At 36.1% G+C, this 26,864-nt stretch overlaps 2 protein-coding genes across 2 annotated transcripts; one reads left to right on the top strand and one right to left on the bottom strand.

Annotated features, from left to right (window-relative positions):
- Window positions 1-521: 521 nt before the first annotated feature.
- LOC119193414 (DNA topoisomerase 3-beta-1-like) lies at window positions 522-7,275 on the bottom strand. Its single transcript, XM_037447013.1, has 13 exons — window positions 7,077-7,275; window positions 6,716-7,005; window positions 5,954-6,173; window positions 5,496-5,742; window positions 5,137-5,254; window positions 4,679-4,761; window positions 4,248-4,384; window positions 3,610-3,797; window positions 2,974-3,090; window positions 2,470-2,625; window positions 2,019-2,273; window positions 1,398-1,585; window positions 522-705 (listed from the first exon to the last, which is right to left on the bottom strand). Exons 1-13 carry the CDS (start codon window positions 7,165-7,167, stop codon window positions 522-524), a joined length of 2,274 nt encoding a protein of 757 aa, XP_037302910.1. The 5' UTR covers window positions 7,168-7,275.
- A 519-nt stretch (window positions 7,276-7,794) lies between these two features.
- Window positions 7,795-22,775, top strand: LOC119193416 (NEDD4 family-interacting protein 1-like). Its single transcript, XM_037447014.1, has 6 exons — window positions 7,795-7,944; window positions 8,049-8,145; window positions 10,589-10,725; window positions 17,366-17,495; window positions 19,598-19,783; window positions 20,571-22,775. The coding sequence occupies exons 1-6, from the start codon at window positions 7,942-7,944 to the stop codon at window positions 20,672-20,674; spliced, it is 657 nt and encodes a 218-aa protein (XP_037302911.1). The 5' UTR covers window positions 7,795-7,941; the 3' UTR covers window positions 20,675-22,775.
- Window positions 22,776-26,864: the final 4,089 nt, after the last annotated feature.

Genomic DNA, 26,864 nt, shown 5'->3' with positions numbered 1-26,864 from the left:
CACGCTGGCCTAGTGCGGATTGGTGGACTTCACACACCTTCGAAATTCCTATAAAAAAACTGACCAACATTACACAATCAGCATTGGACAAGACGCCTTCCTACAAACCTCAAAGCTCAGGGGCACCGTATCACTGATACGGCTGATACGGCGGTAGCAACGCCCCTGCTAGCAATAAATAACAAAAGAAGCAGAATAGAATCGAAATATTTGCAACTTGTCTAAGGCATCACGGCTTTATGCCTGAAGGGGTAAGTAGAAGTGTTTTCACACTCACATTTTGCCAAGTGAGTTCTGTCACATCAAGTCATAGGGAGCGAGCTTATCGCTACACTGGGCATAAATTCCGGACTCCGAGCTGATACCGAATAAAAAAATCTAATATAACTTTATACAACCTGGAATCTCAGAACTTCCTTCCCGTCCTTCTGTCATCACTTTTATTCAATAAAAAAGCAACATTTACAGTATTCCACTGAACACAAAGCCCTTATCCTAAATCCATCACACACTACACTCCACTACACTGGTCCGTTCCCCGCAGCTACCCACCGGTTGCAGGCGAGCTTCCACTTGGGCGCGGAGGGGTCGAGCACGAGCACGCCGCTCTCGCACTCCACGCAGCCCGACACGCCGGTCGAGTTCACGCCGTACGGACACGTCGGGTGCGTGCACGAGTTGCAACCGAACCCTTTGCGCATGTCCCTGGAACAATACATTTATATAAGTAGGAGGAACTTGTTTTCTCGTTTTCTGAACATGATAAAGTTTGTAATACCATGTTAGGGGTCATTAATCACGTTAGGCTCGAAAGGGGGATTATAATTCAGAAATATAATCACGAAATATCATAAGAATGTGGGATGGGCTGGATAATGAGATTTCACGTGTTTTTATTTTTCGTTGATCGCGCGATTTAAACTAAAAGTTTCAATATACTTAGTGCCAAAAAAATTCACGTGATTGTGGGTAGGAGGGAGGGGTAATCTAAAACCTCACCACATATTACCAGGAAGAGGAGTTAGTCACTAAAAAACATCATGTGATTAATGGATGACCCCTTCCGCAACATTGACACAAATAAATGTGCAGTGGCATTTCTTACTCAGCAATGTATGTTTGATTGACAACTTGGTAAAGATGTTCCCGGTTTTAATAGAAAATTATTCTAATGACTTTATATACTCTAACAAAAATGTAAAGAATAACTCGTTTAAACACAAAACAGAAAATCAAATTTATATTTAACCCGAATAAAATGAAAAAAATGAAATTTTACCCCAATAATATAACCAGTGTTTTTACCCCAATATTTTTACAATAACTGATTAGTGTCTTAGACCATGAAAGACATAACAAAGCTGATATTGACCTGAAGCTAGCTACGAACTACTTACCTGAACGGTGGGTGGTTGTAACAATATGGGCAGAGCGGGAAGCTCTTGCCCTTGTTGCCCGAGGACCAGGTGAGCAGCTCGAAGTCGTCGAGCGGACACTTGAGCTCGCGGTAGATGCGCACGGTGCCGTTCTGCGGCAGGCCGTACGTGTCGTCGCAGTGTGAGCAGTGGAGACGCGCCGGTTTGGCCTGTTTATAACAAAATTTCTGTTTAGAGGGCAGTTGATATATTTATTAACTCGGTGATCAACTGAAGTATATCGAGTAAGTAAGAAAGACATAATTCTAGCAACCACACTAGAAAATAGTGGCGAAGCGTCCATACAATCCTATTCCTACCGGCTTCGTGTTTAACTTTGTTTATGATTGTCTTAGTTTTTGTTTTCTGTTAAATTGGCTGCAATGTGTTAACTAAGGCATTTTTTTTGCCTTGGGTTACCTTTTGAAAAATTTCACCCTTCGCCATTACTAGAAAATAACCTTTTTTTTGGTCAATATATTTAGAATACATTGGGTCTATAACCGGGTGTTGTGTAGAAATTGCTATAAGAGTACATAATATTTAAAAACAATTTACTTTAGTTTTTTTTTTCAAAACAGATTTTATAATTAATAAATTTACCTGAATATATCTCATGTACCGCCTGCACTTCCCACATCTTGACAGCGCTTTACCGCTCGCCTTCAGAGACGAAAAGCTGACCTCAAACAGCTGGTCCATGGCCTCTATAGATCTCACGAAGTACTGGAACTTGCGTCGGAATATCTCAGTGGTGTGGGAGAGTACGGCTTGGAAGTCGGCCCGACCTACCGCGATCAGATTCAACTGTTCCTCTACTGCTGAACGCATTGTGGGTAGGACTAGCTCTGGATCAATCTAAAACAAACCAAAAAGAAAGCTTTATTTAATAAAAAATCTGGCATTCTTTAGATGTGTTTACAGTTTTCCCAAATCACATTAAATATCTGAATCAAATTCAATACAACTGGACTAGGCGGCTGTGATCACTCACTGTCAAGACCTATACGGTTTTAAAAAAATACTAAAATATAATCAGTCAATCAAATCTCACCTTTTGATACCCGTGCACAAGCACTATTCCCAGATTGGTGGGGACGAGCCTCCTTCCACTGCCGACGGTAACGTAGTTCCGTTGGCATATGTTGTTAATGTGGACCGGTATGGACGCGTCGGTTCCTATACCATGCTTCTCCATTAGGGTGATTACCTGAAATAATGTTTGTTTGAAAACATATACTTATAACCATTAAGTATTGATTTTTAATATTAATTTGAGAAACTGGCACAGATGGTGAACCAGCTTAATAAGGCAATAAAAATGTTTTATAAGTGTGCTTTGCCAGCCTATGAAAAAGAAGCAATACCTTCTTGGAGGCCTAACCCCTCAGTAGTAGAGGAGGCCCATGCCCAGCAATGGAACAGGATATAATACGGGGCTGATATTATTATATACCTTTTTGGAGAACCTTTTAGAACCTTCAAATTGTTGCTTTCTTCATTACCTTACAGCAATGATTAGAGCGAATAAAAACAACCAAAATGTAAAATATCTTACCTCAGACTCGGTGAGATAGTCTGGCGGCGAGGTCTGGCATTCAACGAGACGATGGTCATGCGCTCGCAACAAATCATCCACTTGCAATACTGGCACGAACTCATCTTTGCCAAATGCCTAGGGCGAAACATACAATTATTTATTTATTAAATTCTATTGTACATCAAGTCTTATGGTAAATATACAATAGAGATTATGAACAAAGAAAGTACAAATGGCAGACTAATAGCAATCGGCGATTTCTTCCAGACAACCATTTCACATTTATATTAATGTTTAAAATTATATTAGTGTTTCCAGAGAGTCAACAAGTTCCACGGTTCCGTATCTTATGTTTACCGATGTAGTTTCTGTATGGGGTTTCAGGGCAGGATAGTTTCATAAGTTTTATATCTATTATTGGAGGTTAACTAAAATGTTTGGGGTAAACCACCTCCCTATTATTCGTTCAAAACACACAATTATTTAAATTAAATTGTTAAAGTCCCTTCGATCCGTGTCTAATGCTTACCAGTGTAGGTTTTGTCTTTTAGAGTTGAAGTGTGAATTGTCAGTGCAGGATAGTGTCGTAAATAATAACTCTAAGTAAATATTAAATGTTTTACCCCAAACTCAAATATTTGGGGTAAGTCATACCTGCCAATGCATGATCTCGGTGTACCCGGCGTCCACAAGGGTGTTCCCGGTGTAGTAGAACGTTTCCGTTCCAATCTGGAAGGTAATGGTGGTGCTGCAATATTTGCAGTCGCGTGACAGCGTCGCTATAAAGTGGCGCGTCACGTAGTCGTATATGCGCCACATGTCGCCTTCCAACTCCGCCTCGGCTGCAAAAGGAGAAAGATTGATGATTGTTTAATTAATATATATTTCGTGAGAAACGTTATAATGTTTAATTTTTTTTTTCAATGTACTATATTTCAGGTTAAACTAAAGCCATGCGTACTAAGAGACACTAACCCCTTTCATACGATTTAAAAGGCTTTTAACTTGTTCTAGATATTGATACTTTCGGATCAGATCTTGTGTGACGAACATTTTCGATAAAAGTAATAAAGACCCAACTATTACGTATTAACATGAAAGAAACAAAAGAGCATTTCAAAGGATTTTAAATTGTTCTAGATATTGATAGTTTCGGAACAGATCTTGTGTAACGAACATTTTTGATAAAAGTAATTAAAACCCCACTATTTTAACATAAAAGATACACCACTCAAAAGATCACTTAAAGGTTACAAAAAGATTTAAGGCCTCTGCAATGTTCGATTACTTACTAGCCGGTCTCATTGGCGTGATGGGTGGATGGTCACCAGCGTCGTGACCTTTCTTCGGCTTATTGATACCATTTGCAATGATCGCTCGCACCTCAGTGCCCCATTTTACTGAATTCTGTTGTTGGCGTAGTGTTCCCCTGGAGGCAAAAAGATGATACTCTAATGATGCTATTAATTCCAATTGTAATATGTATGTCAGCTCATAATACAAGTGCTGCTTAGTTTCGGTGAAAATAAATACTCAAACATTTAATTTGTTTAAATTTATCCAATGTTTTTTCTACCGAAAACAATTTTTACCATATCTCTCGATGTAAAGATCTAATTATAAACTTTTAACTTACATCAACTCATAAAAAAATAGATAAGATCTATCAGTTTGTTTTAAAGAACTTGTTAGTGATTCAAATTAATATAATATATCTACTTACATGAGATCATAGTTTTCTGGATAACTAGTTGTCTCTGTGCGCGGGTATGAGATGTAACCTTGTGTGTACAAGCGCTCGGCGACCTGAGAACAAAGTTAAAATTATTAGACATTAAATTATAGATAACCAGCTTTAACGACCGCGTTTTCCGGGATAAATATTTTCCTAGGATAAAAAGTAGCATATAACACTTAAAAGTAATTTCAAAATCAGATAAATGGTTACTCAGATTGACGCGTTCAAATAAAAAACTCTAAAATTTTATACGTTGGTATAGGATTTCAGTCCTTTTGTCAAAAAAAATTTAACCCACAACCTAACTGAATTAGGATACCAGGAATAGAAAATGTTCTATCTCTCTATGTATGCAGAAGACTCTGTATATTCAGTCCACTAGAAATCTGGTATAAGAAGTAATACCTAACTTCAACTATGCAATAATGTTAAGAAGAACTAACCTGCATAGCATGATGGGGTCCCATACCCAAACCCGCACTAGCAACTCGCATCAGCTCCACAGTGTTCAGGGCCACTGGACGTGGCTTAATCTTCTCTTTAGCTTGAATATTAACTACCCTGTGGAATAAGGTAAATAATACAATACAAAACATAGGGTTACATCAAGATAAACTTACATAACATATTTTATTTAAACATTTTATTATAAGTATTTTGTTGAATAGAAAATAAACAAATAAGATATTGTTATACAACCCATACTCAAATAGTTCTAGGAATCTTATGTGTAGAAATAAGTATTAAGCAATAGCATTACTTTACTAAAGTTTATTATCAACAATAGCAGTAGTACTCTTACGTTGCCTCTTTAATCTCCTTGATGCCCGCAAGGAACATATTTGCTATATCCTTCTCAAATGACCGCACTCTCTTCCACTCAAGGGGTAACTCCCTACCCTCAGATGTACTTGCGGTCACTCTGAGCACCCAATATGTTTCAGGCTTGAAAGTCTGGATTTCATCATGGCGCTGTACACAGAAACCTAGAGTCGGTGTTTGGCACGGTCCGTAGGATATGAGGGATGCATCAAGATCTCCATATCTGCCTATAATTAAAAACAATTGTTTTAGATTCTCATTACACTATTAATATAAGAAATAAGTCACAAATACTATTCAATTATCAGTGATACAATATGTCTTAAATTATTTATATTTATAATTGTCACTACAATATTAAAATAACTAGCAAAACAAAATAGTATTTTCATCAGATATATAATTATTATAAATGAATAAAAAAAATATGAGATGCACCTTGAAAATATTTAGTCTGGAACCTAGTAAATGCACAACCAATCCTCAAATCAAGTTCTTGCCTTGCGTCCACACTGCGCGACTCATTCTCATTAGGTCTGACTAGGTTCAACATGGCCGCCTTGATGTCCTTCTCTGTGATAGCCGAGAACCTTGCCCGGTATGTCACTTGAGGAGACAACACATCCCCTTTCATATATGGTTGTACACAGGACATTACCTGGAATAAGATGGAGGTATGTAGTATCTACACAGACACACCTTTTTTATCTGGAAAGGGTAGGCAAAGCCGTGACTAGTGCATCCACTTTCCTCTATATGTTTCTCTCCTACAATGAGATAAGCAGTGAGCCTATAGCTATATCAGGAATAAATTCCACACTTGATGTTGATACTTAGTAGATAAACCCTAAACCACATTATTCAACTTATTAAATGAATCTCGAGATCTCAGCACTGCAGTCATACAATAATTCAATTCTACCACTAAGGCAGTACCTGTATCAAATATAAATAGTATCTGTTGCTAAAATAGTCCCAAAGTTTAGTAAGTAATGGTGACAGATCTTGTTTCACTATTTCTAATTATTATGCCTTATAATGCTTTGGCTACACCTGAGAGTCACATAATAATCCTTATCCCAAATTAAGATATGACTTGACAATTACTATGAGAATTGTAATCCTAATCCACACTGAACCAATCGTAATATAACATTAGCAGTGCTATGTAGACTGAGGACTTAATTTCACACCACTCACCTCAAAACAAATGTTCTCTCCTTCTTTGTCACAATCAAGCCACAGTATGAGATAGTCACACCCTCTCGACTCCTGAGACAGAAACGCCGGTATTCTCAGTCTAGGCATCGCCTCCTTCTTCTCCGTAGGGCAGCTAAACAACTCAATAGGATCAACTTTGTCCCAATTATTGTATTTACCCGTAAAATCCAAACTCATCACATGCCCACAAACCGACGTCATTTTATAATGAACCGGCTCGTTTTTAAACGTTCCGTTCCATTCGTGTACAGCACATGCCGCGTTTGTTCCTGAAGTGATGTAATTTATTTAGAAAATACACGCTTATGAATACGAAATCCGCCACGGTCAATAATGTTACCTTTGTTGGTGCCGCATTTTCCGTTGCTGAGTATGTTAGCCAAGTTTTGAGCTAACGATGGCTTTTCAGCCACCATTAGTGCTGTCTTCATCGTATATTAATTTCTAAATAACTTGATAAATCATGAACACCTACACGCTTATATCAACACCCCAAAAACATTTACAATTTGACAATGACAGATATGGTACAATGATTGCCAATAAAATTGCGAATAAATAAAACCAATGGGGTAGAGTTTGGGGTAGAGTATAAACACCGGATTAAAAGAAAATTCTAAGCTAAAATGTACATATAAACATACTGCTACCTATGATACTACTGAGAACAACCCGTTTGGTCATATCGAATAAATTTATTTGAAGTTGATAATATGAATAATTAAATTCAGACTTGGAGTATTTTGATATGACAACATTTTTATAATTGACGTTTAATTCGACACGTTCGAAAAGTTTGTGTACGTTTATTTATAATGACTGATAAAATAAATATAATATTTCATATACCAAAGAGCTCGCAAAAAGAAATGTCGATTATCTTACCGTTATTAAACGTAATTAATTTCAAGTTATTAAATCAACCAGGAGAGTCTATATAAATATTCTAATTAATTATTATGTAACGTTCCTAGAATCAGATTGTTAGTTTAATTTCTGAACATTGACCACAAACGTCATTGAACGCCTAGGGGGGTGCGCCAACTCGTTCTTCGCTGTTTGTTAAATTGTCGGAAAAACCTTGGATGATGCGCGGTGTATTATCAAATTATACATATTAATTGAAATCGCATCGTTCACAAGTATTCGTGAAAGCACTCCGGTGTCGTAGAATTTCGTGTAACAGTTTTTATGAGACAATAAACATGGTACGGTGATTGTGATTAGAATAATTGTTTTTTCATTGTTTATTTATGTAACTGCTTGCGTATAGTATGTGCAGTATGTGAAAGTGTCCACGGTGTTGTTACAGAGCCACCCTCGAGTTGATAATGTGCATGCATCGGGTCAATTGCGAGTGATCCTCCCTGCTTCGATGGAAAATATGCCTCCTCCGTTCATGGACATTAGTGAGTTATAATTTATTATGTACGACAATCCTATTGGTTGTACCTACTGATAAGAATGTTTCCAATAACTACGGTTGATTCATACTGTTTTAATTTTGTTGTAGGCATAGTTGTTCCAGAATAATGTAATTTTTTTATCCTTATAGTATCTTAAAGGAAATATTTCCGTAAAATTCTACATTAGAATGTAAACTAACATTGAATAGATATAGTTGAAATTGTTTTCTATCAAATAATTTTATCCATGAAATAATATTTATACGGTGACAAAAACATTTATTGACCTTGTTCCATATTTATCAATGTAATGACATGTATAGTTAAACACCGTTTTTTACTATTTGCTAATCAATAAGACAATGTAACTTTATGAGGGTAAAAGTCATTGTCAATTATAATTGCAAATTTTATAATGATCATAAGTATTGGAGTGATATTTATTATATAACATAATAATATAGTATGCATTGAATCAATAATTGATTAACTTATCAGCAAAATATACATATTAACATTTTCTTTAACATACAGTTGAAATATTGATTTATATTTTTAGATCGGTAATTTCTTAATGTATTGCAATTATGGCTATTATAAAGAAACTTTAGCAGTCAATGCAAAGGTCATTAATGATAATAAAAGATACCTCAAGAATGTTGTTCAACCGCACTTATGCTATGAAAAATATTAATGTGTTACTTCAGAGTACCATCTCCGCTATTTATAAAATACAGGAGTTGGTACTCTGAAGTTTGTAAAATACAGGAGTTGGTACTCTGAAGTAAATGGTGGTCCTAAAGGATGTGAAGCCCTAGGCGAAATCAAAAACAATAAAACTCCAGGTGGAGTAAAACAAAATTTCTGGGTTTAACAGTTTTGTTGAAAAGATTGTAAATAACACTCTTTCAAGGCATTGTATGAGGCTCCTGTAAGTGCAAGGCTCAGGGCAATTACCCAATTCGACACCCCCTAAGTTAGCCTCTATTTGAAGTGACAATTAACAAATATGATGAAGCTCGTTAAATAAGTAAAAAAAAACTGTTGTACTATATTTTTAAAGCCAAAATACTTAATTACAATTTTTTTTTCAAATTACTAGTGGAAGTTACTCTGAAATTTGAGCAAATTTTTTATTTCCCACAAGCAGAATAACCAATAAACTGTGGTCTTTATATCTGATAAAGATTTCATGTAATATAGATAATTATAGACAACACAGTCACTTCTTTGTAATTGTTGTATTATGTTGTCTGACTATCTCTGATCCAATTGATTTATTATTATTATCATGTAATATTCATGCTGTTTATTATCAGTCACAATAACTATCATCATTTGTATTTCGGTTTATATTGTACAATGACCTTTATGCATCAACAATAAAGTAAATAAACCCATGTTATCATATAGTTAATAATATTTTAAGTAAAAAATCTAAAAATATACAATTACTTTATTTACAAAGGATTTATTTTTAGCATTTAATTTTTTCTTGTATTTCTTACTAATGTAATGAATGAGAAAGTTGGTGGAAGTATTGGGCTTGGGCTTTGCTAGAAGTAAATCTGAATAATCCTGAACAGATCAAGATGAAATTTAACACACACCATGTTTTTGATTTACATGTAATGTAGGATATATTTTGTCCCATAAAGGTACACAATGCAGCTTTTTACTACACTTCTTTCACACAAGTGTAGTTACTAAAAAAACAATTATAAATAAATCTTTGTTGGTATCAAGTAAAGTAAGAATATTATGTAACAAACTATTTATCTACATCTAAACATACCTACTTAAATGTCTACAAAGCTATGCAACTAGTTGTCCTCAACTAGATAAATAACTATACACCTGTCACTTCTGTGGAAACTTAAAAGGCATATTTATTATTAAATTAGCATTGTTCTTATTTCTATGCATGCAGTAGTGTGCTTGATTTTTTACCTTAAATAAGCCTATATTATTCTTAAAATATTTGTAATCATGAGGAAATTTTGGGCTACTTCTGTAAAAAAGGAAAAATTGTTTCTGTTGATAAAATTTTTGAATTTTGATAGGGAATGTGTAACCTAGGTTATTTGGGTTTAAAATATTGAGTATAGAATTTTTATAATCCTGATTATGAAAGTCTTCCAATTGCCTATCCCCTGCTAAATACAGGTATATATTTGAAAACTTAGATATTTTCTACATCATATTAGCCTAATGTGACCACACAAATTTATAATCCATGCAGTTTTCTGAATTATTTCCTTAACATTAAGAAGTCATTTTCAATTTTGTTGTTACGATAATCTATGTTCTACCTACTCTTAAAAAACATTCATGTCTAATTGATAACCTCCTCCTTTTTTGAAGTCGGTTAAAAATTTATAAATGGGTGGTTTTTACATCATTATTTATTGAAATAATATATTGATTAAGTTTGTGTGTATTTCAGATAACATGCAAGAGATACCGCCTCCGCAGGCGGATTTCTCGGCGCCGCCGCCGTACGATGTCGCCGCGAATTCCAAACTACCCACATATGAGGAGGTGCAGCGAGAGAAACAGATGGAAGGCGAGGGGCCTCCTCAGGTAACGTACCAGATATCAAAGTTATTAAATACCCTATAGGTATATCCTTAGTACGACTAATAATATATTTTCGGTGTAAAGTAATAGGCATGATTATTGTATGTTTAGGTGTCTGCGTCGAAGTTTTAAGGCAAAATTAAATGAGGCATACGAGGAGCGATAGTCACGGCATAAGTTAGCGTACGTAACTGTCAAATTTGGTCCAAATTTGAACGATTCATTTTGGTATAATGACATCTCATGATCGCTAGGACTACGTACATTTTCTTATGTCGAAACAATTACCCCCTGTGTTTCGTGCGCTTTTTGATATCAAACGAGTCATTATGAAATAACGGCCAGCACCCTTAAAATGTGAAATAATATATAACACGAACGTTCGTGTCGTGTGACTGTTATTGGTCGAGAGATCGTCACGTGACTCAAGCGTTAGTCTCACGACTAATCACAAGCATCATAATCGGACGATATTAACATTTGTGTAGTGTTTATTTTGCCACATTATAAGGGTATTGGATATTAAAAATTACAAGGTCTACCCACTCACCACGTCCTTGACCGATTTTATGACTACAAAGATCGAAAAAACATATTTAACACCTCGGCAGGAGTGACGTTGGTGACTGCGGCTGACACGCGCGAGTAATATTTCGCAAGCGTCAAATAGACGTGACATGCTCATTCATTTCTAACACGAGATGGTTAGGGTGTATGTCCATTGTCCATGACAAAGCAAAGTTATACTGACAAAGTAAAAATATAAAAATGCCGTATAGAACTGGCTAGATATGGCTATGGTAAGCGGCTCTTTGTCGGGCCGTAAGGCAACGGTTACCCCACCATAACCGCTCAGTCGCCCCTCAAGAAGGCTGGAGGGTAGTAATAAGGGACTTTCTTCGCGACAAAAAAAATAGGCAATATATGGTACAGGGAATGGAGTATTTGCAGGAACGTCGCCAAGGGACACTATTTAAAATATCTTGTTATAGATGGCATTTATATAATAATGATGACCCGCGCGTACGGATTACTTTCAATCCATAATTCGTAAAAATGCGTCTTCCATGCTATATAACCTAAAAACAGTAGGTAGTACCGGCATCCTGGACGTGATTGCCAAGCGGTTTAACTATCATTTCCAAAATTATCGGATGAATACAATTTTGGAGAATGATGTAGCTTTTTAAATGTAACAATTCAATTTAATTTTAATTTTTGAAAACGGATGAAACAAATAAATACTTTGCATATAGATTATGTTATCTAAACTAGATTATATTGATAATTATATTATCCTATTCTCCCACATACCTTTATCATTTAGCCCATTCAACGTGTGCTCAACACAAAACATGTTTTTAAGATAAATTGCAGTAAAATTTTGGCTTAGTTTTTTACTGCCTGACATCAAAACCCTATTGGAAAATACCATTCTCATCCGAGCTCCGTAACATCGCTCCGCTTCAGTGGACAGGCGGTCTTATAATTAGTTTAACATAGCACATTCGTCACAGAATTGTCTAGAAATATAACAGATACTGAGAAGTTCTCTATAAGAATTTCGAGGGTGTGTGAAGTCTACCAATCCGCACTAGGCCAGCGTGGTGGACTATGGCCTAATCCCTCTCAGTAGTAGAGGAGGCCCGTGCCCAGCAGTGGGACAGTATATAATACAGGACTGATATTAAAACAGATAATGTTTCAAATAATTAATATTTTTTACCGAAACGCATCCAAATAGACCTCGTCGAAACTAACTGTACATTTTATGCTAATTAGAACATATTGTTGATTAAAGCGTGGTATACACAGATGTCTCGTTGAACAATGGCGGGAATGATAAACGAAATACGGTTCTAGTTATTATTTGTCATTAACCTGTTGTATAAACAATGTGTGTAATAAGTGTGTTTTAACTGTAACGATAACTTATAAATAATAATTATTTTTAATCAGCTAATAATTCCATTAGAGATTTGTTTTCGAAACGTCATATTTGATACGAATCGTAGGTATTAAAGATGAATTGAAACTAATACATCCAAAACCGATATTTTAATGTCAAACAAACATAATAATAAAACGTATTTGATTAAAATGTTCGCTTAAATAGCATCACCACTCTAATACAGAGACAAGGGCGTCGCTAGCCGATGGTCCAGGGGGGAGCAACTTGATATGGAGATTGAGAAAAGTAGGAATTGTAGGTAAAGTCTAGAACAAATGTTCCTCTCCCAATCCCTTTCTCCCGCCTTAACAATAACATAGAACAAAACGTAATTTAATATTAGGAATGGAAATGGGGAATTCATTCAAGTTTCGACGTACGGGAATGTTCGGTCAAGCAAGTCAAGTCAAAGACTTAGGACTTTGGTTGCTTTACATTTTGCAACTTTTTTTAATCTTTGGGGGGGGGGTCAGCTGCCCCTCCTTGCCCCTGGCGACGTCCTTGTACAGGGAATCGTATTATTCAACCTTAAAAATATATATTTTTTGTAAACGTCACGTTCCATGCTACGAGAATTTTTCATTGTGTATTCCTATTCCAGCCTTTAAAAGGGGAATAAAAATAAGACATTGCAAGTGCTGTTTTACAAACGTTTTTTAGTTAATTAATTAGTTAATGACTTAAGCCGTTAATAAACACTTATAAATAATGAAGGCTTGTTCATTTAGTATGAATGTTTTTGCAGTTTGCGTTTAATAGAGGTTTTTGAGAAAAACATGCAACAAAATCTATGAACGTACTTACATTATAGCAGAGTAGACTATTATAAGTGGTGAAGGATTATTTTTAACAAAGAAAATTGGCAGTGAGTTTTATCATTTAGTTACTATTAATTAAGTCGACAATTATCCCATTATAATAATGGAACGCTTCGCTAGGGTTAATACCTTAAAGGTAAATTATGAGCGAAATTGTACACCAAAATAGCCTTTATCGACCTTGCACATTTGACCTTTAATACACCGCCTACCCCGCGTTGGCACGACACCGCAACGGGGCGGCAAAGCCGGTGAAATGCCAAACCAACGCTAAAATAACTTTATTACAGCCTGTAGTCAGACTTGACCCTATAAGATTCGATAGTGATTACTGAGAAATTATTTTTTATGAGTTTGTTGGTAGTAAGATATATTTTATATCCGCCCGGATAGTGATCACCATATACAATTTGTTAAAACCCGCCATAGTGGCCCACGTAAGTGTGTCGCGTTCCGTGATCAGCCGTATATCAGGTTCGAACAGGCCGGCATAATTGTGTCAACTGTCAAGGGGTAATCATCTCTCGTCAGTCGACAGTCTATGTGACCCCACTCCACTTACACTTAACAACTAAAGACTGCCTCGTTGGGTTTGATCGGATCGAGTAAAATTATATTGGGTTTTTCTATTCAGTGTCAGCCGAAAATCTGGAGTTTCACGATATGCCGAAATTCGCCGCCTATCACATTAACGGAGATCAATCAAATACGCAGGAGATATTATAGTGCACAAGTGTGTGCCCAATACACAGGTGCATTCTCTGTTCTTTCACTCTCATAGTCCGGTCAGACGGATTCCGACATGACTGAAGAGAGATCAGGCGCAGGACCAACGGCTTTACGCGCTTTCCGAGGCACGAGGGTATCCACACCGCCAACTTCCTGACTCCGAGCTGCGACTGAGTAATTTTTGAGATGTAAAATCCCAGGCACAATTATTTTTGCCCGACCCAGGATTCAAACCGTACTATCACAACTACGCCACGGACTCAGTCAATGACACTGGCTAAAATCTCCTTCAAATTAGAACAATTATACCAAATGTCTAAAGATAATAAAAAAATGGTGCTATTTCATTCGTCTTAATAGATGTAGGTATTTAAAACAATGAGCTAGTCATCAGGTCGTACTAAGAATCTTAAATGACGCAATTGCCTCTATTGATTAGTAAATACATCTCACTTAACAATGAGTTCGGTCATCTTTGTCGTCATACAATGATTACAAACACTGAATTTCATGCTGTGATGAAAGCAAATTTGAACCTTCCAGATATTGCATTGAGTTTTCTTTTGTATTGGACCCCGCATTCTACATGGGGGGAATCCCTCAGCTTAGTGGCTGCGGGGCCTTCAAGGAAAGTTTGGAGGGGATATCTGGGGAAGGAGAAGTAACTGATCGGCCGTGGTTATCGAGGGAGCAGTAAGTCAAAGGCAGCCATTTTTTATTACTGATTTGGAATGCACGTTAAACGAACTTTCTTCCTATCTAGATTTCGTACGTCTACATGAATTAGAATTGCATTTCCTTATTTGATAAACAGCAGTAACAACTATAATATAATGTAGGTAAACATGTAATAGATCAGAAACGCCTTTCCGACTTATTGCTGTATTGATTATCAAGGCTGCTCGTATAAAAAAAAGTGTCACACCATTTTCAATAACAAACTTATGTAATAAGAATGCAATAAGGGCTTAGTGCCAGACTGTGTGCCAGACGTCAGGGCTGGTAATTAGTAGGGTGCGCTCAGAGCTGGCAGAACGCCAACCGCGTCTTCAACCTCAGAACTGCATGTTCGTGTGACGCAACTTAAAACATGCATGTTCTACATATTTTTGCTTCGGATACTCTACATGAGATAGAGATGGACTCGCCCCCAATTATTTTGGGACGGATTTGAGTCCCAAAAAGTTTTTTTTTTTATTCAAGCACAGCAAAGTTGAACTGAACTATGGTAAGTGAAGTGTGTTCTAATAGAATGTCTGACGAGATATGATTAGTCCTCGTCAGTCGACACAATTGTCGGCCTGTTGGAATCGGATATACACAGGCTGATCCCGGAACTCTATACACTTATATTATACACTATGCCGGGTTTTAACACCTTGTGTACGGTGATCGCTATTCGGGCGAAGCAAGGGTTAGTAAGACTTTTGTATTTGATCGCCTTATTTGTTTATGTGACCTGTAGCATATACTCAGAGGTTGTAAACAATTTCTGAATGTTCATACAAATGTGACTAGCAGTTAGATAAATATTTAGGCATTGACGTATATTCTATAGACACGAACGTCCATGTAAACTATTTGTTCAAAATCTGAACTAAAATGGCAACCAAAACGTCACTGTTATAACCTATTTGTTCACTTGAACAACAAATTATTTTACTTATTTGACTAATATTTTTTATTCAAATCCAGGTTTACATTTAGACTCGAGTTCTTATATCATGAGCGCCACTCCGTACACAACCACAAGCTGTCAATATAGACCATACTAAAGTCAGTTTGAATGGATTGCAATTCAGTTGAACACAATGAATGTTCGTAACGGCAAATCTAATACGTAGTACATATATATCGATGTATTTAGGCATGTATCTATTCGGCCTTGGATAAGATAGCGGACTTGCGGAAATTATTTGCCTAGCCTACCTAAAACGCGATAAGATTCGCCATAGATACCTTGGACTTACTATACTCCACTTAATATTTCAAGTGTTTGCTAGTCTTGGGATTCTGTTTATTGATATAATGATGTCACTATACTAGATATTAAGTTTATTTTTTTGCTGGTGGTTAGGTATTAATTTTAATTATTATCCCAATAGCGAATACTGTACACGAAGTATAAAACTTGCTATAATGACCTGCATGTACTGCATTTCGGGATCAATTTGCGTATAATGTCAACTTTTATTGCTTTGAATGATGAGACGAGCTTGCCGTTCGCCTGATGGTAAGCGATACGACCGCCCATAAACAGTAGAAACACCATCCAACACCTTGAATTACAAAGTATTATTTGGTATTCCACTACGCGCCATCCTGAGACGTGAGATGTTAAGTCTTATTATGTCCAGTAGTTACAATTTCCTCCACACCGGAACTCAACAGTAACTACAAACCGTTGCTTGGCGGCAGAAATAGACATTGCGATGGTACCTACCCAGGCAGACCTACCACCAATAAACACTTGGGGAATAATCGTTTATCGTCAATGGAATCTCTGAAAGTGACTTCACTTACCATTAGATGCAATCGATCCCTTTGCTGGTCCCGTTTGAAAATCGAATGCCATCAAATCTATACTAATATTATAAAGCTGAAGAATTATTTTGAAAGCGCTAATCTCAGGAACTACTAAACAGATTTTGTTTTTTTTTATCATTAACAAGAAGCTACATTATTCCTGAGTGCTACAGGCTACTTCTTATCCCGGGAAAGTTATTCACGCGGGCGGATTCGCATGCTGAAGTTAATATAATATATATGGGAGGAAACATTGTGATGAATTCAGTAACTAAGCCATCTTGATATAATAGTGATTTGCCAACGGTAGGATATGTTTTATATCCGCCCGGATAGCGACCACTGTACGCAAGGTGTTAAAACCCGCCATAGCGGCCCACGCAAGTGTCGCGTTCCTGTATCAGCCTGTGTATATCCAGTTCCAACAGGCCGGCATAATTGTGTCGACTGACGAAGGGTAATCAGCTCCCGTCAGTCAATATTCTATTAGACTCCTCTCTACTTAAGATCAGGCGCAATGGTCCCGAACACGTATAAAAATATTTGAACCCTCTTCGTAGTAGAGATCTGTTCCTCCCAGTGGGAATGTACTGGGCTATTATAAACTCTTGTGTTGCAGATGCTGCCCCCGCACCAGCCTACATTCGCAGCGTTTGTGACAGTGGAGCAGACAGAGGGCAGCACCGAGCCGCTCGACCCGGAGAACAGCCTCCTCGGCACCGATATCATGTTCCTCACGTCTTTTATTGGTAAAAAACTATTTTTTATTTTATTTATTTATTTATTTATACATATATTATTACACCATAACAGTTGATACTAATGCGATGTTATACAGATTTATTTTTATTTATTTATTTATTTATTTATTTAAGGAAAACTTACAACTAGCATAACAAAAAGTAGTAAATATAACAAAAAAGATAAAGGTCAATTAAAAGTTTTCACAAATACAATACAATAATATAGAACAATAATAGGCAGATAACCAGCCTAGAGACCTACATATTTTAAATGTACATTACGATATGTGAAAAAATGCATTGCACAAAGTTTTCTTTAATTTAGTACAGTTGAAGTTAAAGAGATCAATATCAACATTAGAGGAAACATCATTGAATGATCTGCACGCTCTTATTAGGTACGAGTTCTGCCGATATGCTGATTTAGCAAATGGAACATACAAGAGGTTCGGTTTTCTAACCGTAGTGCAAGGTGTGCGCAGTCCGATTTTGCTTAATAGTTCAGGGCTATCAACCGTGCTATTGAGAATATTGAGAAGATATGCTAGATCGGCTATTCGCCTACGCTCCTGCAATGGAAGAATATGAAATTTCTTACATCGAGTAAAATAGTCATTAAAATAATTGCCTGAGCGGTATTGCAAATATCGTATAAATTTTGGTGTATTTTTTCAATTTGGTTAATGTAAACATCATATATAGGGTTCCACACTTGCGAGGCATATTCAAGGTGGCTGCGGACGAAAGAACAATAAATTATTTTGAGTGTCTTGATGTCACTAAATTCTGAGCACAGTCTAAAAACGAAACCAAGTGCCATGGAGGCCTTCTAACTATGTTCTCAACATGAGCATCGAACAACAGTTTGGTGTCAAAAGTAACTCAAGGTCTCTTATAGAGTTCACACGTGATACAGTGGTGTTTAACAAGAAGTAGTTATGAAGATATGGTGTATGCTTCCGTGTGTAAGAACAAATGTAGCACTTACTGGCATTGAGATCTAGCTTATTGATATAGCAATAACTTTGAAATCTGTCAAGGTCGTCCTGGAGACGAAGGGAGTCTGCAACTGAGCCAATTGGGCAAAGTATTTTCATGTCGTCCGCATATAATAATATTTTGGAATGAATAAAGCTGTGAGATATGTCATTAATGAATATAATGAACAGCAGTGGCCCCAACAAGGACCCTGCGGAACCCCTGACGGAATAAACATTGCTCTCGAAGAAAAACCGTTCAGAACAACAGTTTGACACCTGTTCTCAACGTATGACGAAAACCATCTATAAAGGTTACCTCTAATTCCCAGGGATAGTAATTTTATGCGGTAGAATTTTTGTGGTCAATACGATCGAAGGCCTTACTAAAGTCCGTGTATATAACATCCACCTGACCACATCGAGACATGTGATGTGTTAAGAAGTCATTGCACAGAATCAAGTTTGAAGTGGTGGAACGCCCTTTTAGAAAACCATGTTGATAATCGCTAAAGCTATGTTTGAGAGCACTGTAGAGTTGTTGATAAACAATTTTTTCTAAAATTTTTGCGAATAAACAAAGCTTCGAAATCGGTCTATAATTTTCAACAGAGTTTTTTTGCTCCTTTTTTTTATGAATAGGCGTAATAAGTGCGCATTTCCATATGCTCGGCACCACGCCAAGATCAAGTGACCGGCGGTATAATATTGTGAGAGGAACACTGAGACTTTTCGCACATTTAACAATGAAAGATGAAGGAATGCCATCAGGCCCCGCCGATTTATTGGAGTCGATAAATTTAAGCAGTCTGTACACCTCAAGTTCACGCACTTCAATTGATGGTAAATCTGCACAAACATTGGCAGACTCATTGATATCGTAAGTGCCTGACGAACATGAGAGAAAATTTGAGTGAAAGTAATCACCAAACAGATTACAGATCTCCACTCCATCCTCAGAGGACCGATCTTCATATTTTATAACAGAAGGATAACAATGTGACTGCTTCTTGGATTTAACGAAGGACCAAAACGCCTTGGGGTTCTTACGAATGTTATTTTCGATATGTTATTTAATGATGATGATTCGTCTCCCATCTTGCATCATGTCATCCAACTGGTTTGTTTCAGTGGCGTTCCTGTTCAACTGGATCGGGTTCCTGTTGCTGATGTGTTTCTGCCACACGGTGGCGAGCCGCTACGGCGCGCTGGCCGGGTTCGGTCTGTCGCTCGCGAAGTGGACGCTCATCGTGAAGCACTCCACGGAACTCGCCTCGCACGAGAACTCCTGGCTCTGGTGGCTGATCATGGCTTTCGGTCAGTTTTTTACATATTTTTTTTACTGCCTTAGTGGCGTAGTTGTACTGCATGCGCGGTGCGACAGCGCTCTGAGGTCCTGGGTTCGAATCCCGGGTTGGGTAAAGTGATATTTGGGTTTTCTGCTCAGTATCAGACCGGAGTCTGGAATTTATGCCCGATATGGCGATAAGCTCGCCTCCTATCACATCATTGGACGGAACACACTTGGCGAAAAGTAAGTGCCCTGGTTGCGCTTCTGCATACTCCTTCGGGGATAAATGCGTGATGATGTTGTGTGTGTGTTTTTTTTTAGGATTTGAGTCTCTTAGGAGACTATGCCAGCAGCTAGTAATATTTGTTATATTAGGTGGCTGATCATGGCTATCGGCTAGTTTTTTTTACTATTTTTTTTTTATTTGTTTAGAGGCTTTGAGTATCTTAGACTATGCCAGCATCATATTTTTTTTATGTTAATAATGTCTTAAACGCTCTCAGTAATGGAGGCTCGCGCCCAACAGTGAGACGGTATATATAAAGCTTGTAATTGGTATTATTCATAGACTATAGACTGCCTCGGTGACATTGTTATATTACTAAGGGACTGCAATCCTGAAGTCTTGGGTTCGATCCCCAAATCGGGAAGTGATATTGGGTTTTTCTACTCAATAACAACGCGGAGTATGGAATTTATGCCCGATAGCCATAAGCTCGATATAAATTATTTCATTTATTAAAAAAAAAAATTACTATTCCTACTTTGGAGTTTGGAGGCAAGTAAAGTCCAATGTTTCGTGCCAATTGGCAGGTATACTGATCTGCGTGCGCGCCATCATCCAGTACCTGAACATCAAGCGCGGCTGGCGGCTGCTGTCGGGCACTGCGCAGGAGCGACTGCTCTTCTTCTACTAGACGCCTCGGGGTGACACGCCGGGCGAATGGACGGGTTAGGGTGACCATACGGCATTACGGCAAAGTCACTTATAAACCTATCTGTCATAGATATACTATGTTTTGTCTCGTTTACTCATTAAGCCTCTTAATGAGGTGAGACGAAACAAAGTATACTAAGGTAAGTTTAGACTAGCAAGTTCTCGTAGTAATATATTACGCAATAACTTGCACTTGCGTTTACACCAACGTAAAAAATTCAAAACACATAAGACTCGCCGCAAGTTCTACAAGCTTGAAAATTTGCAAAAGTCGGTTTGCCGTAATATTGACGTCACAGCAAACTGACGTTTACATTTTAAAATTTTATTGCGGAAGACAACTTCAGGGTTTCTTGCTAACCTGAACCCTGTTCAAACGTATACAACCAGTAAGTAAGACGGTTTGTCTTTAGAAACAAGATTTATAGTCGAGTGGGGTGAATAGGCACAACAGTTATTCCACTAAACGAATTAGACAGATAAACCCATGCTATTCTTATCCAATAAATAAACAAATTTCCAAGTAATGTTTGCAATAATCAATTTATAAACAAAATATTCACTCAATACATCTGTGTAACAGCCGTAACATAAACCATCCCTATTCACCCCGATTCTTCGATTCTTCCCGATTAAATAAAAAAATATGTACTATTAACAGTAACAATATAATTATAATACAGGATAATTCCTGTAATGCGTGAAGTATGGTCACCTTAGTTATGTCTGAAATGGTTGATTCAAATGAGTTAGGTGTGAAGATGCTTGTTTCAGAACTTGTTGCTCTATAGTGTCGTGTCAGTGATTTGTTGATAGTATTTTGTGTAAATGTATTTTAATGTTTGCTTCTTGCGTAACGTGGGTCTGGTAGCCAGACGTTAAATATGTTTTCGGATTGATAAAAAAAAACAAAACATAAAAATGACTGATTTTATGATTATTGAATGTTAGACATCGATTGAAACTAGTTTTCCGATGCTTTCGTTTTGTATTTAAATTTTCTTCCGACTTCAACATGAAAGCTGTAGTATTGGAAACGTCAGGAAAAAATAAAATATAAAAAAACGCAATAAAATCCGAAAAATAGTTTTTGAAAATAAAAAAAATGCATTCGATTATTAGAATTGACCGCGTACCTAACATCTTTATAATAGTACTAGCTCGTGGATGCTGCTTATATTATTTAATAATTGAGATTCATAGAAAAGAACCGTCTTGACGTACAGTTGTCAAAAAAATCCTAAAAAAAATTCCTCGTATTTCAAATAAACTTTTTTATAATTTCATACGATCTATGAATTACTGACAAGGCATGTGAGAATCGGCGTGTAAGCTGCGATGTCGTGCTCTCGGTGTTTAGATAATGTTTGTAACGTGATTTCAACGTATACTGATGTTAAGTTAACGAGAAATGTCAAAGTGCAGCGCCCCTACCGGATTATGTATAATTGTATGAACAGTCAAGAACAAAAGTGGCTGAAAATTAATTTAAAAGTCTTTGCCAATAACCTTTTCTTCGATTTAATTAAATTAAAAAGGGTTTACTTTATTTTAGGCAAAAAAAAAATAAATGCTTCTATTGCATTTAACGTGTATAAAGAAAGTGTAGGTAGTTTTGGGTTTGTTCGGCTACTTTTGTGGCTGACTGTACATATATTAAAATAAATATATAATTTTCAATTTGTGACTCAACTTATAAAATAGTTAACACATTATAATTTTTTTATAATATAGAGCATCTGATGTCTTGTTAACTTAACGATCGTAAACGGAACGGTAGTTCTTAGAACGATTGTCATCTTGTCTCTGAAAATTACGGTACCATAGAGTATAGAAAGTTTACGAGTATGGATACGGTTTATTGTTCTGAACGCATGGACGTGTACTGAGTTTAAACAATTAAAACTCGATCTTATGTCCTTTCGCATACGGTTGAAAGAAGGGAAATATACATCATTATGTGTATGGGAAAATAAAAATATATCACTACATAATATTATGCTATAGGTGTTTGTATGTACCTATAGCATAGGATGTAACATCCTAATGTTTGAATGCTTTATTAGCAGAGATACGCAAAATTTCCTTGTAAATATATTATCTTTTAATAATGAGAAATATTTAACGTTTCAGGGCTAAAAAAAACAAGAAATACTTACATGTAATTTATTGATACAGTTATAATAAAAAATTTTTTTGGATAAATGTAAAAACACCTTTTGGTCCTGATATCTCATTTAGTAACACGTAGTTAAAAACTCGTTTTGAATATTTATCCTTATGACCTATGGTCTTTCTTTATGCTTCAAACACGAAATTCTATCACAATTTTTCACTTTATAACGTTTTAAAGTGCGTTCAAAATATGTGACATTGTATTTAATAAGTGATATTGCGTGAAATTGAGCGTTATGAAACTTGACATGTCAAGAATGGTGTCAAAGGTAAGTGACGTATTTTGTACGCGACATTCTCGCTTATGTCACAAATAACGGTCTAATTTGTAGATGTTACATTTGTTTTGAACATAAAAGAGTGTTTCATTCGATTGGAATATTTATTTATTTTTACACTTGGTAAACAATGGTATGCGGGCCAGTGGTTTAGGGGATTTATGTCGCCCGGGCCTGAGCCAATATGTTTGTTGGTCTTAGGAACCGGGCGAGAGGCCATCCGGAGCCAAAGTCGAAGACCTTTTTTAGCTCTCAAGTCGGAGCCTTTGACGCAGCCTTTCCCTGGACATGAAGCCTCCCTCTCTAAGCTACGCCACTCAAACTTGCGGACTTGTTATAGAAATTCTCTCCCAGTCAACCTTTGTGTGTAAAAATAGACTGAGTCAAGTGTAAAATAAAAAACATAATTATAACATCTAAAACATGGTGGTGATTTGTATAGCGGCAGTTTCATTGACTAGGTGTTGCTCGCGGCTTCGTCCACGTGAAAAGCCTTTCCCGCTATAAAAATCTAAAACATTAGCTATCCATATCGTCATAACTACGATGCCAGCGCCATCCATTTAAAAAAAATCCCATAATTTTCCATGGGAGCAAATTACCGGGATAATAAGTACCCTGTACGTTAAACCAGGACATGATCTATCCGTATGGCAAATTTAATTTAAATCCGTTCAGCTATTTCTGAGTTTACTTCCAACGAACATTCGCATTTATTTTAGTTAGAAGTTGATGATTTTATACTTCCGGATTTTTAAAGTAATGTCAAATTGTGAACGCATTTTAAACGTTTCGTAATCAGAGCGTTGTGTTTCAAAGACATGTGTAGTGGTTATTTATTAGATTTAAATATAATTAATTTATTTATAAGTAGTTTAAGTTTAATTTGTAAACATTACGTACAGATTGGTATATTTTGTAATTGGAAACAAAACGAATGGACTACCAAAATGGCGCTCATTATGCTGATACAAAAACAGATGTGAATATTATATTTTTTGTGGGTGCTTTTTCATTATAGTTCTAACTCGAATTAACCCTTTTGAAATCATTCCAAGACTTGCAAGGGTATTTAATGACCCTAAAATCTAAATCTACTCGTTTTAGATCCCCAACGTCAACTTTGATCAGTGTTCCTATTTGGGGAATAAAATTAATACAAATCTCAATTAGTTTATATTATATTTGGGTTTTATCTGTTCGTCACGAACACGAATGAATAATAAGACGTAATATTACGTCTAAAGGTCAGTGTGAGACGTAGCAAAAATTTTACGCAAAGGAGAATGCCCATGTCTGTCCCACTCTCTGAAGGTGTATGGCTTTCCCAATTATCAACCGACTTCAAAAAAGGAGGTTATCAATTCGACGTAATTATTTTTTATTCATAATTTACGATTTTCTTTTTAAAATACGAAAAGCCAAAATAACAAAGAATGATTTTCGTTTTATTTGGAAGTGTATTATTCCTTATGTTTTTGCGTAATTTATACTGGTCATTTTCATTCTGCAGGTAATATGCACCTTATACCATAGCAATAGAGTTTACAATATGCAATTAATTATTGCAAGACAACGCAGACGTCCGCTAAAATTGAATAATTCGTCTGATATTGATGTTATTGGATTTTTTTAATTATTTACACCAGAAAATTCCTACTATACTATCGCTCGCATCCATGAACTCTATTCCAATTCAATGAGGTTGAAAGTTGATTGTAAGATAATAATGCGCGTATATGCTCAAGCAGTTTCAATCAGGTGTGCACAAGCCTTCACAAAATATATATAGAAAAAGATGAGTTAAGTTTGTATATAAAACTTCGATAAGGCTATGTTTGGAGAGGCAAAATTTTGACAATTGAGAATAAATTTACCAAATTATTTAAAGTATTTAAAGTAGCTTTTTAGTGGCTCTATGTTATTCTTGACAAATTATTTAAATAGTTAAGTGTTTTCTTTTACGGTGTAAAAAAATAAATAATGCCTTTACTTTTATTTATAGTTAAGTTCAAAACTTTGTTTGTCACGAAACTTTTTAAAATTAGTCTACGTCACAATAATTAGTCGGCTTCTGTGTAAAGGGATTAAAAAAATTTTTTTTGGACATACAATTAAACTATAAATATATAGAAACAATTTTTTTTCTAAGTCTTAATAATATAACCTGGTCATAAATTTATTCGAAAATAACAGCTAAAACAGATTATCACGTTCGGAAATAACAATAATATTTTTGGTTATAGGTATTTGAGAACAGCTTTTGTATTAAGGCTTATACAACAAAGTATTTTGAAGAAATAACGCAATCTAATCATCAGTAAAACAGTGGCGGAGCGTCAATTCAACTCGATTCCTACCGGCTTTACTTTTAGGTTTATTTTACTTTTTTCAAATTGCCCGTCAGTGCAATAAGGCAATTTTGTTTGCCTCAGATAACCTTTTGAAATTGCACCATTCGCCACTGCAGTGAATTGTAAATAACGAAAATTGTGATTTCATTTATTAGTGTAAGTGTTTAAATGTAAGCGGCGCTTTGTTAAATTAAAATATCGCACCAAATATGAACTACATTATGTGAATACTTTAGTTTCTTGTAATGTTTAGTGCAATAATGTCTAGTTCTGAAATTCTAGTGGAAATAAATACGTTATTCGTAGACCTTTTTGTTTTATTGCGAATTTCTCCTATATAATTACTTACTTTTATTTAAGTGTTATCCACAGCAAAACGTCGCGCTTGTCGTGTTTTTGGTAAGTATGTGTTTGAAATTTATAATATACAGGGTCATTTTGACATAGCGTTACTAAATGAAACCACACTCGTCTTCACCTTTGCTGACATTGTACCAAAATCATCCATTAATAACTAATATTTTCGCGAAAAATCCTGGTTTTGTTTACAAAATTTTTGATCATTTTGTTTAATGCGAATATAGGCGTGTGCGTGAGTGTATTTCGACTGAAAGTATGATGTTGTTGCCGCTGCAACGGAATTCTCTTAGAGTAGTAGTGGCTTTAGGGCGTGTAAAATTAAAATTACTTTTTATTAATATTTATTGATTTGAATGAAGAGACGAGCTAGTTGTTTGCCTGATGATAAGAGATACAACCACCCATAAAACTAGAAACACCATCCAACACCTTGAATAGAAAATTATTGTTTGGTATTCCAACGCTCGCCATCCTGAGGCATGAGGTGTTAAGTCTCATTATGTCCAGTAGTTACACTGGCTACAATGTCCTTCAAACACAACAGTGACTACACACTGCTGCTTGGCGGCAGAAAGACATTGCGGTGGTACCTACCCAGGTGTGTATGTTCTTACATATGAGACCTACCACAAATAAAACATTTATTTTATTATTTTATTTATTTAGAAAACTTACAGCTAACATACACAGGTAGTAAGAAAAATATATATAATAGAAGGCCAATGACAAGTTTCCATGTATAGATAAATAACATTAAAATAATAAAAGAAAATGGTAGACAGTAAGTACATGCTATACAATTAGAAGGGACTAAGAGTAATGGAGAGAGAAAACTAGATGAAAAAACGGTCGCTCAATATTTTATTTCGTTTTGTGGTGCTCGTGGTGAACAGATCCACGTCCAGATCCGACGCCACTGCGTTAAATGATTTACTTGGGTTGTGCCGCTATGGCGGGTTTTAACACCTTGTCTACGGTGATCGCTATTAGAATGTAAAATATA

This window comes from Manduca sexta, unplaced genomic scaffold (genome assembly GCF_014839805.1).
Source record: "Manduca sexta isolate Smith_Timp_Sample1 unplaced genomic scaffold, JHU_Msex_v1.0 HiC_scaffold_52, whole genome shotgun sequence".
Lineage (NCBI taxonomy): Eukaryota > Metazoa > Arthropoda > Insecta > Lepidoptera > Sphingidae > Manduca > Manduca sexta.
This window is presented reverse-complemented; position numbering and strand designations above follow the sequence as displayed.

Coding starts and splice junctions, on each gene's coding strand:
- LOC119193414 (XM_037447013.1), bottom strand. CDS start 7,167: ATGAAGACAGCACTAATGGTGGCTGAAAAGCCATCGTTAGCTCAAAAC. Junction 4,762..5,136: donor GACCCCATCATGCTATGCAG/GTTAGTTCTTCT, acceptor CTTTGTTCTCAG/GTCGCCGAGCGCTTGTACAC. Junction 4,385..4,678: donor CCAGAAAACTATGATCTCAT/GTAAGTAGATAT, acceptor TTTTGCCTCCAG/GGGAACACTACGCCAACAAC.
- LOC119193416 (XM_037447014.1), top strand. Junction 8,146..10,588: donor TCCTCCGTTCATGGACATTA/GTGAGTTATAAT, acceptor TGTGTATTTCAG/ATAACATGCAAGAGATACCG. Junction 17,496..19,597: donor GTTCCTCACGTCTTTTATTG/GTAAAAAACTAT, acceptor GGTTTGTTTCAG/TGGCGTTCCTGTTCAACTGG.